The 12,389-nt window shown below is 35.7% G+C and overlaps 1 protein-coding gene across 2 annotated transcripts; it reads left to right on the forward strand.

Moving 5' to 3' along the window:
• The first annotated feature begins 2,228 nt into the window (after positions 1-2,228).
• Positions 2,229-10,043, forward strand: Prl (prolactin). Of its 2 annotated transcripts, none has more exons than XM_051143253.1 (5): positions 2,229-2,256; positions 3,916-4,088; positions 5,410-5,517; positions 8,286-8,465; positions 9,852-10,043. In XM_051143253.1, the coding sequence occupies exons 1-5, from the start codon at positions 2,229-2,231 to the stop codon at positions 10,041-10,043; spliced, it is 681 nt and encodes a 226-aa protein (XP_050999210.1). The 2 variants fall into 2 exon arrangements, with proteins under 2 accessions (XP_050999210.1, XP_050999211.1); XM_051143254.1 differs by having other exon boundaries at positions 3,919-4,088.
• The last annotated feature ends 2,346 nt before the right edge of the window (positions 10,044-12,389 follow it).

Raw genomic sequence — 12,389 nt, forward strand, 5'->3', positions numbered from 1 at the left:
AGAGGAATATCTGCCAAATATAGTAAGTGGAAAATAAAAGCCTATAAAGTACTCACAAAATGAGATGATAATAAATTTTTACATAAAATATGATGTTTAGTGATGTAGACTTTTCAAGACTCCATTCACAGGAAATGTGAGGCTGAGAAGCAGCAGAGAGCACACTCCAAGCTCTACAGCCAAAAATGCCATTTTGTAGCCCAGTAAATAAATGGACACAATTTATTCTTTCTCTCTCTCTGGCCTCCAATAAAGTTACAACACTTTTACATTTCCAGATTATGTTGTCACTGTCCATTTTATGACAGAGTTCCTTATGCTTATGTTTCTGGAAAAGGAGGCATGTGTTGCACAGAATTGTATATTTTTACATCTTTGAAATTTCAGACTGTTTTGTCTAAGCAGACATGTGGGCAATCAGCCTCCATGTAGGAAAGACTCCCAAACCTGAAACCTACACTTAGATCTATCTGCAAGGCACAGCACTTCAATCTTCTGGCTTGAAACTTGCCATTGATTATGTCACAGCAAATAGGAAGAAAGCTAAGGACTTTACCAAGAAAGCAGCTCTAGATGGTAATCTTTAGAAAGATGTCTAAATTCCCATAGGAGAACAGATGTGGATGATCACTAAGGCACAAATATGTGCAAGTGAAATTTATAGAGCCAGCAAAAACAGGCTAGAGAGATGGCTCAGGAATAAACAGCACCATGTACTGTATTTGCAAAGGACCCAAGTTCAATTCCTGATCTGGAGGCTTACATGTAACTCTAGCTCCAGGACATGCAACACCTTCTGGAATCTGCAGGTATTTGTACTGAAATACACACCTATACCTGTGTGCATCCATGTGCATGTGTGCACACACACACGGAGTAGCAAAATATTTTTAAAATGTCTTTAAATGAGAGAAAAGGCAAGAACCCAAAAAAGCATGATTTTAAAAAATATACCTGTTAGTCCATATTCAGTGACAGTAAAGCCAAAACTAAAGGTCACAAGCTGCTTTGGTTGAATGACCCTCCAAATTAAAGAAAGTCATGAGCAAATTATTATTATTCACCATAATAATATTGTTTAGGAAATCTCTAAAGGGTGAATGGGACTTTTGAGTGCATTAAAAATGCATTTTTGTCATATTGCCCTAGTGTGGTTTGAGTGTCAAAAGAGGCAGGCAGATCAAGAGTTCATAACAGTTTATTTAACTATATCCTCCCAGGGAGTGGAGATAAGTTCTTAGAATTTGTGAATGATTACAGTGTATATTTGTATCTATGTGAACGTGTATGTGCACACTACGCATTAATACGCTTTGTCCTAAAAATTACTGTGCTCCTTCCTCAAAGAATGGGTGATATCTGGTTCTTCTTAGATATCAATCAGTATACATGATGTATTGCAGCTGCAATTTTCTCATCTTCACATATCTTCTCAGAATTCTTAAAGCCACAATTCTGCCCATATATAGCCTCATTTTAAAAGAATATCAACTATCTTTGCATTTATTCTCTCTAAGTCTTTGGTTACTAATATGTGCATTAAGGATGAAAATACAACTTTATACACTAAAATCAAGATATAAATAGATGAAAGTAAGTGTTACAACCAAAAAATGCCCATCAAATATGTTACTTTTAAAAAGACAAAACAGTATGTGAGAAAACAAAAACCATTTGAAGAGATTTAGAGTGTGAGAGGGAACAGAAAATTCTACATTTTCAAGCTTAAGTCCACATTCTTTGGTGAATATATTTTGAAGCTTTTAATTCACACAATAATCTTGAATGAAAAAAATATAATCATGAATGTTGGAAGCTATTTCCTAAGATAAAAGTCATGATAAATACCGCAGATTCTGCAAAGAAATAAGGGTAAATTTTAAAGAAATTACCTTCTATAAGTTTTATAGATTCTCTAGCTCAAATTAGACTTAAGATCTCACCTTCAGCATATCCCTCATTTCCTTTTGCTGTAATTAATCAAAATCCTTCATTTCTGGCCAATATGTCTTCCTGAATATGAATAAGAAATAAAATACAGTTTGATGTTTAAAATTATGGGGGCAATCTTAATGACAGAAATAGATGACTGGGAGGGGAAGAGGATGTCTGATTATATATATTCATGAAGATGTCAAGGGTTTATAAAGCCAATATCTGCAGATGAGGAAGTTGTGGTTTTCCCAGGCCTTCTTTGGTGAAGGGTGTTCCCAGACATCATCACCACCATGAACAGCCAGGGTTCATCACAGAAAGGTATGTGCTGCATCTGAATGAATAATTGGCTCTCTTGGTATTCCTAATAAGGCATGGGGGTTGTTTAATGTGAAATTTTTCCATAATGCAGGTTTCACCATGAGGGAAGGGTGGGAAATAACCAAGTTTAGAGGGGATTGCTTTTCTCCAGACATGGCATGACCAGAACCTACTCGGACCCAAGAGAGCTGTGGTGATGTACAAAACAACTTGGTTATTGATTCATAGGATAAGGCAAAGAAAGTAGAGAGATATTTAGGTATAGAGCAAAGATGATTGGGAGAATCATTGGACACTTACCTTGCACAGTTTCAAGTTACCACTCATCCTGAGGCTCCTTTCTCAGAGATGCAGCTATCTTTGAGTTAAAACAGGCTTTAGAAGAATCTCCTGTTCATTGATTTAGAAATTATTTATACCTAAGTATAAGACACTATCATATCAGTCAGTCTATATGGGGGCAGATATCATTCTTCCAGAGATAATTTGTGTTGTCATAATGGAAGTAAGGAAGTTGAGAGGAGAGTGCTACTGGTAGGCAATGGGCAGAAATCATGTGCTCTGAAACATCCTCTACTGCGAAGTCAGCTTGAGAACAAGAAGCAATCCAACTCACAAAGTTGGTCTTGCTGAGCTTGAGAACGTGGACTGACAGAAAACCTTAGGTCAACGTGTGACAACTCCAGAAGGAAGCAAGAAACACTTGTTTGTTGCCAAGTCTCTATAAACTGGTCAGCTGAAATAAATCTGACAAAACCTTCAACGATGCATGCATAATGTTCATAAGGATAGGAGGCATCTGGTTTACACTGCTCTGACAATTTGTTTGAAACCAAATGACGTTTCAGTAGAAGGGGAAAGTAGAGAGGCTGGTACTAACTAATTACCTTTACCATCTTGGTAACATTTGAAAAAACATAAAAGCATTATTAGTAGCACCAGGAAATTTGTTTTGTGACATGCATAAGAAATCTCCTTTTTAATTTTATCTCACATTAACCTGAAAATCCCTTAGATGATAATTGTTCAGATAAATGTACTCAGAATTAGAGAATCTCTACCTGTAAGAGCTACACTACCATTATCTACAAAGCATATTTCTGTCACAAATGTAGATAAGCTATCACATGCCCCAAAACATATACACAAACATACACATAAATATATTTGCATATTTTGTATTACATAAATATATTTGAAGAATGTTTTTGAAAAATTAGAAGTATTTCTACAAGAATTATATCCTAATAACATTTTAAATTTTCAGCTAATAGACTATTTGGTTAATATTGTATAGTAAATTTGTCATTAACAATGAGTTAAAAGCTAAAAATTCTTAGAGAATGTGACTACTTAAGACCAGAAGCTTCCACCATATAAAATTGCCTTAAGAGAATGACTTAATACCCTAACTCAGATTAATTTATGCTTAAAATGTTTGCAAAGTGCACAGGCACTTCTGTGATGACAAAATGACAAAAGCCACTCTCCTCAGACTACATAGCTGTGAAAATGTTGCTTCATGGGTAAGCATCAGTGTGGAAGACTATGTCTCCTCATACACCACAGACGCAAGCAGATGTGTAAAAGTGCTTGAGACAGATAAGGTTTCCCTTCAGATGAACAGATCATCCCACACTGGATTCTGTGTTTACTTAGCAGGGACACTCCTACTGGTGATGATGTCAAGCCTGCTGTTCTGCCAAAATGTACACCCCCTGCCTATATGTCATAGTGGGTATTGCGAGATGTCCCTCTGGGAGCTGTTTGACCGCGTTACAATGCTCTCCCACTACATCCACAGCCTGTCAACAGAAATGTTCATTGAATTTGTAAGTACCTCGCTCATTTCTGGCGTCTTTTCAGAAGGACTTCTTTGCAACAACTGTGCTTGCACACCTCAAATAATGACCTAAACCTCAAACACCACATCTTCATGACTTTTAAAAGGAAGTCATCTTACAAAAATCAGAACAAGGAGAATAGGACAATCATAAGGTCTTAAAGATTTGAAAAGGTGAAATGCCTTTCAATATTTTGTAGTTTGTGTTTTTAAGTGTAAGCTGGACGTGTAAAGGCCTTGGATGGAGCTGGGGAAGACTTCACAATCCCACTTGTGTGGTTTTGTGTCCCGGGATCCAGGGACAGTTTTTACATAGTGTTATGCAAATGTCTAGTGAAAAGGAACAGCATGGAAGCAGTCAGCTCTGTGGATGGGCTGAAACCACACGTGAAAGAGGTGGCAGGAAAATAATCACTGCTCAGACAGCCCCAAATGTTAAGAGCCATTTGCTAAATCCTTCAGAATATGCGGAAGTTAAAGTAAGATGTCTGATTCAAGAGCAGAGAAAGGTCCTCTCACGCTGATGCAGGCCTTTCGGAGGACCTGTGTTATTTCTCTAGTCAGCCTACAAGGCCAAATCCCTGAGAGTTTCAGTACATTAGTGTTTATCCACAAAGTGTCCCATTCTTCTCAGTAAATATGAATATATCCTGTTTCCTTTACTTAGTAGCATTTCTTTTGATTATTGATTGATCATAATTCACTTTTAAAATATTCCTAGAAATTCTTGAGATATTTTAGAATTTTTACCAAGTTTTAGCTTGTAATAATACTTTATACAATAAACAAATAAAATGAAGAAAAGTATTGAAATGACTAAATATTAATTATAACTTATAATTTAAATAACTTTCTATTTTAGTTGTTCATTACTTAACATTTTTCAAAGTTGTATGTCTGGCATTTTATAGCTTAATTCATAATAATCCTCATAATTATATTCAGTATTCATGAAGAACTTAGCACTGTACAAATATATAAACTTGGAAGTACTTAAATGAAAAGCTTTTTAAAATAATGCCTACTTAAAGGATTCATATCAATTGAAAGCTATTGGAAACAATAAATAAATAAACATAAAAGTATGTGGTATGGCACTTGCCTTCATTATGAGAAATGACACTTAAGGAGATTTTTTTTTATATTTTAGTTATTTTCAGTGCTTATTTCCCAAATGGATATATATTAAATTAAATATCCATCAAATGCATTAATATTCTGGTCATAGTTTTCTTAAATTCTCTTATTTTGCTAATGTGTTTTGTATTTTTTTATTTATAAATAAACAATAAAATACGGTTTATATCTAGGATAAACTGTATTCGCATGACCATGAGTTTATTGCCACGGCCATCAGTGACTGCCCTACTTCTTCCCTGGCTACCCCTGAAGACAAGGAACAAGCTCAGCAGATCCCTGTGAGTCCTCACCCCAGTCTGTTTCTGACATAATTGAGGCAGTAGGATGGCTTCGATGTACTCCCTGTTATTAGAGCCCTCAGGTAGTTATAGTAGTCCTCCAAGCGAACAAGAAAGAAAGAAAAAGAGGAAGAGTGATTTGCCAAAACCAATACACATTGTAATGTGGGTATAATGAAATACTTAGTGTAATTCAGCCATGAACTGTTCATGAAAATGACATTACATATGTCATTCTGTAGGAGACTTTGAACTAAGTTTCATGACAACGGATACGTTGACATTCATACATGTGTAAGAATTGCAAACTCGGTTACATTTGCTCTGCTTTTGAAAACCCCTCCACTGGCGGTCTCCATCACCACCACTGAACCTTCACGTCTGTCTTAGCTTTCAAGTTTTCCTGCTCCTCCCTATTCGCCTACATCTGCATTCTCCACAGATCTGGGCATTCTTCTGTATCTTAATGGAAAGTCTCCTCACTAAGCAGTACCTGAAAAATGCTTCATTGGGCTTCTCACATATGTTTCCAAGGTCTTGTGTGATAATTATCAATTTAATGTTATATGAGATCTAATTACTAATTTTTATAAACCGTACCATAGCCAGTCTCAACATGACTGAAACCAAAAAACTTTATACAAGATCATTATGTTAGGGAAAGGTCAAAGATAAAACTTATCTCAAAAATATTCTGACCACGTCCCCTGGATAGGGAGGCCTAGCGGCACTCAGAGGAAGGATAGCAAGTTACCAAGAAGAGACTTGATATTCTAAGAGCATATATAGGGGGAGGAGGTCTCCCTCAATCACAGACATAGGGGAGGGGAGAAGGGGGGAAGTGGGAGGGAGGGAAGAATGGGAGGAAACAGGGGAAGGGCTAACAATCGAGATGTAATATGAATAAATTAATAAAGAAATAAAAAAAATAAATCCTCACCGTAATACACACACACACACACACACACAAAATATTTGGTCCACTTCATTGACAGTAGTGACATTTATGTTTAATCAATCACTTAATATATCTAGATCTTTATATATTTATATACTGTTTATTTATATATTACATATTTATATAAATATTGTTTATATGAGAAACATATAATTTTATATGTACTCAAAAATACATTATGCTCTTCATGTAATAAGTCACATCTAAGTTCTACATTTCTGCTAGTCTCATTAACATTATAGATATAATAAAACAACAACTGAGGTAACAGGCTGAGAACAGAAAGAACATATTTGGTGAAAACTACTCTATTGTCAGACACTCCACCTAGCACACTATTGACACTGCTGCAATCCATCCTCATAAAAAATTCCTTGTGGCAAAGTATTATTTCAATTTTTGTGATGAGGAGCATGGGCTTTAGGTAGTGATACTGACCTTGCATTAGTTTCAATGCTAGCAGACAAGGAGGGCTGGCATCTTCTAACTCAAGATCTCACTGTTACTTATGTGCAATCAAGCTCCCAGGAACCTATGTTGCCATTGACACTTGTCTCCTATACTTTTCTCTCATGTCCTTTCATATACTTTTCCATTCTAATACCCCTTGAATTGTTTTCTATTCTTTTTTTTTTTTTTTTTTTTTTTTTTTTTTTTTGAGACAGAGTATGTCTGTGTAGCCTTGATTATCCCGGGCTCACTTTGCGGACCAGGCTGGCCTTGAACTCACAGAAATCCACCTGCCTTTGTCTCCCAAGTGCTGGGATTAAAGACATGTGGCACCATGCCCAGCTCTACTCATCACATTAATTTCCACTTGAGAACCAATGATTTGCTGGACTGCAATTGGCATGTTTCTCTGTGAAGCTTAGAGTGTGCTCTCTGCTGCTTCTTATCAGCCTCTCATTTCCTGTGAATGGGGGTCTTGAAAGGTCTACATCACAAAAAATCATATTCAATGTGAAAATGCATAGTCATCCCATTTTTGGTAAAAATTCAGAAGGAAAACAAAACAAAAAGAACTTGCTATCTTAGTATAAACAATAGTCACTGAAAGGCTAAGAAGATGTAAGTCAGATAAGATTTTCCATGTTAAGTATGAGGATCTGAATTTAATGCTCAAAACCTACGTTAAAGAACTAAGCAGAAATGTAGCCAGATATGGTAGTACATGTTTATTATTCTAGCACCCAGAAAGCAGAAGCAGGTGGATCACTGTTCTACAAACAAACTTAGCTACAAGGCTGAGAAGCGATAAGGATCTCTGTTCGAGATCAGAAAAACAAAACAAAACAACAGCAGCAAAAAGACAACCAACAAACCAACAAAGAAGACCATAGGTGTGCGTGCTCATAATCTCAGCACAGAAAAGGTGAACAAAATCTAGCCAGTCAGCATAGGCTACTGGGAAAATTCTAGCCTAAGAAGATACCATGTTATATAATACAAGGTGAATTGCTTCTGAGCAATGGCACCCAAGGCTGTTTTTTAGGTTCCAAAAGCAAGTGAATGCGTACCTGCACACACTCACACGTACACACTGACTACCACAATATACAAAAAAAAAAAAAAAAAACCCATAAATACAGAAAGAAAAGTAGTCATTTAAATAAAACTTTTTTTTTAAACTTTTGCTAAGTATATATCAACAGTTGTTTTACTTTTCTATAATATTTGTGGTCTAAAACCATATTAATAACACCCTTAGTTATGAAAATGAATATTTTGTTCAACTTGTGTGAGCATAAGCCGCATGTAACTAACTCTTGTATTTCTCTTCCTTTAATTGTTTTTCAACATAATTGCTTAGCCCGAAGTTCTTCTGAACCTGGTCCTCAGTTTGGTACACTACTGGAATGACCCTCTGTATCAACTAGTGACTGAAGTAGGTAGTATCCATGAAGCCCCTGACGCTATCATATCAAGAGCCAAAGAGATTGAAATACAAAACAAGCGTCTTCTAGAGGGAATTGAGAAGATACTTGGCCAGGTAAGCAGTTCCCTGAAACCTCATTACATTTTTATTCACGTAAAGGCTTAACACTTCCATGAAAAACAAATCTTGAGATGCCATTCTTTGCAGAAACAAAGTTTTGTTTAGGCATTCTATACTCATTGTAGACTTCAAGTAAAGAAAGCACAAAATTTTCATTCCAGTAGATTCTAATGTCTTTGAATTTTGGAATTGAATTGAATTGTGGTTTTTGACAAGTGTGACTGACCTTCCTTATGCTTTTTACAAATCTACAAATGGTTTGCTGTTTCCTCGGTACTGAACATTAAATATTAATTAATTAAGAGAAGACTACAATACTAACAAGATAAAGATTTCTTGAAGAAATTATGTGTTTATGTATGTATGTATGTATGTATGTATGTATGTATGTATGTATTAAAATTCTAGTTAGATACTTGAACCCAAGCATATTAGAGAATTAAAGTGTGAAGGGAGCAAAAAGAAAATAAAAATCAGATTAGAAATCCTCCTTCTGATATTGGCCCTCATCTATAGGAACATGAAAAGATGAGGGTGGATGCATAAGTATTCTTCCAGAAGGTCTCAAATGTGACACATTTTCTTTACAATGTCCCTTGTTTTATCATACATAAGTTCAACTTTCATATTATTCATTTGATATACCCAAATCATTTACCATGTTTAGATTTAATTAATATTTTGAATTTCTCCATTCAGATAAGTATCATTGCTAGTGAGATGAATAGCTAAGCAACTTTTTGAAAATCAAGTAAATAAAATATTTGATGAAAAAAGTAGGAATATAGATATAGAAATTTATTTTTCCTAGCTGTTTGGTGTACATATGAACACATGTAATATTTTTTTATAATTTTCATGAACGAATACACATCTGATCAACCACAAACCCAGTAATATTAGACACTTGGATTTCAAAGTATGGTCTTCATTTCTGTGAGAATACATTCTGACTTAGTGAATATTTTATAGGAAGTTTTCAAGTATAATTCTCTTCATTGTTAAAGTTTCAGATATATGCTATTCAGTTTAAACAGTAAGACAAGTGATTCACTATTCAAAGAAATGAAGTACAAAGTTTCTTTGGTACGGATAAACATCTTAAGTAGGAAAGAAAACACATGCTCTTCCACTACACCGTTTACACCGACAAGAAAAACTTCAACTCAGATCACTTGCATAATACAAAACATATCTGCATACCCTGGTTCAAACCTTTAGATGTCTGACAGGCTTATTGAACTTGCCTATATATACTCAATATCCTTGAGTTTGGCTAAAACTTCATATTGTTCTTTCCCAAATTATGAATTCCACAATTAGAATGAATAAGGATAAAAATGACAATATATGATTTGGAATTATCTGTTTTCTAATTAGGCCTATCCTGAAGCCAAAGGAAATGAGATCTACTCCGTTTGGTCCCAACTTCCATCCCTGCAAGGAGTTGATAAAGAATCCAGAGACAAGGCCATTTATAACAAGATTCGCTGTCTGCGCAGGGATTCCCACAAGATTGACAATTTCCTTAAGTTCCTGAGGTGCCGAGTTGTCTATAACAACACCTGCTGAGGCCACATTCACACATATGTGCACTTCTGAGATGGTCTTTAAATGTCTATTGCTTCAAAGCGTCTACTTGCCTTACAGCTTGGGTGCTTGGGTGCCATGGGTGTCTTCTTAAAGAATAAAAACTAACTTTTTAAAAATATCAAGTCTGAAAAAGCAATCTGTGAATGTTTCCTTTGTTGTTTAATACAAATCTTTCACTGACTCATAGTGCTATCAAAATCTGCCATGGATATCACGAGTTACCTGAGTCTTATAAATAATGAACAAAGAAGAGAAAGTGGTTTGGAATCACAGAAAGTTATTAAGAGCCATGATTATTGGATTGAAGAAAGAAGCCACTATTAACAAGTCTATCTAGTCTATCAGATTATTTCTATGAGACAACTTTCTAGTATAGGATTGGATCGATCAAATGCTACGGAACTGAATTGCCTTTAGACAGTACACAAGCAGTCTGAAAGGGGTAGCATTTCAAGATATCTCCAAAAATTGACTTTAGCAATCCTCCTTGTGACTTTAAAGGCTTTGTACTAATTATTTTACTCAATATGTCAGGGAGAAGAAGCTGAGGTTCTGTCAGAATGAGAGCAGATTACAGAAAATGTAAGTAGAATAATATTTTCCATCAATACTGAGCTAACCAACTAGCTCTCAGGAGGAAAGAGCTGGTACATGATTGAGGATGAATCATACTGTAGAAGACATTCTTAAATTTTTTCTTATTATTCATATAGATTCTAAAGCAAAAGATAATTTTCACTCTTTTGAAATTTGTCCCTGGGTGAATATTTCCATGACATATTTCTCCCCTCCACTTTGCTTATTAATGGAAAAATGTATCTGGAAAAGCAACACATCTTACACGTGCACCTTTTGTGCCAAGGTACCCATTAGACATCAGAGAAGACATGCCTGGCTTTCATAAATTAATTAAATAAATATCAGTGCATAGGGCCAGTTTCTTACCTAGGAGATTTTTGGAAAAGGACACACAGGATGCCCCTAACCTACACATGCTTCTAGAACTTTTGCTGACTTCATAGCAGAATTAAATGCTTAGACCATATTACTGAAGCAATAAAGAATGCTTTGCTGCAAACACACAAGCAAACAAATAAAGCTTATAATAATGTAGAAGTTCCCAACCCTGAATATGTCTTCTATGCTATCATAAGTCACTACATAGACTATTTTAGGATAATTGTGAACAATTGTTATAATGCAGGAACATGATAAGACCATCAGCAAGTCTGGCAAATTTTGCCTTCTAATGAAACAGTGGCACAACAATTACAACTGCAAGGAACAACTGTCTCATTTCATTTAAGGATCACTCCATGGGGAAAAATTCAGATGTCATATCCAAAGACAGTAAGAATAAGAAAACAAGCACAAAGCAAATAAACAAAGCCAATGCTTGAGGAGGCCACGGTCTCAATCAGTAAGACTATGATCAGATTTTGTCACAAAAGGATGTGATGTTCCTGTCAAAGTGCCTTCTAAACATTTGTGCTGGGATTATTGATTACTGGAACTGTTATCTAGTGTGTTGGGAGAAATATTTTATGGTGTTTATGGTTGAGGAAAGAGATTTGTGTTTGGTTAAAATGTGTAGGATGACTGACTGTTGCTGAGATGGGGTGGTTCAGTGCTCATTAAAAGCATCAAAAGTATTTATCATTACCTGACGCACTCAAGAAGCATTAAAGAAAACATGACAGATGTAAGATGTTGAACTAAGGCAAATGAGGAAATGAGGAACCTTGGTAGAGACACAGTGTTGAAAATTTACAGAATGACTTGAAGCCTGAAGTTCACATGGGGGGAAAACAAGGCAACACATGGAGATAGGAGTGTGTTAGATATAAATAGGATGCCAATACTCCCTTAGTGGAGAGTGTCACTGATCTGATTGATCCGATCTGTCCCCCAGCTCTACTTGGCTTTTAATGTATTTGTTTGTATTTATAGGATGTGGGAAGCTGAATGAAAGCAACGGTGAGGTGAAGCAGCTTTTCTGATTTGGAGACCACACTGTGGTATTAGTTCTAAGTGATGCATCTGACTTTGCCTCAACCGCACTCCTGTAAGTCGCCTCCTGTCACGTTCTGCTAAGCTTCATCAATGTGCTATTACAACAAGGTTTGATTGGAAAGTATATTTATGTGGTCAGACTGGTACTGTCTCTTTGATCATGCCTTTCCTGTAGACAAGGCAACAGAGAAAAGAGGAAAGAACTTTTAGAATGTAATCATTCAATCAACTTTGAGATAGGTGGTTTTTATTTTGCACTGTCTTTATTTTACAGAATAGTAAAAGGGGACAGTGTTACTAGTGCTTAAGGGA

This window comes from Acomys russatus, chromosome 3 (genome assembly GCF_903995435.1).
Source record: "Acomys russatus chromosome 3, mAcoRus1.1, whole genome shotgun sequence".
NCBI lineage: Eukaryota > Metazoa > Chordata > Mammalia > Rodentia > Muridae > Acomys > Acomys russatus.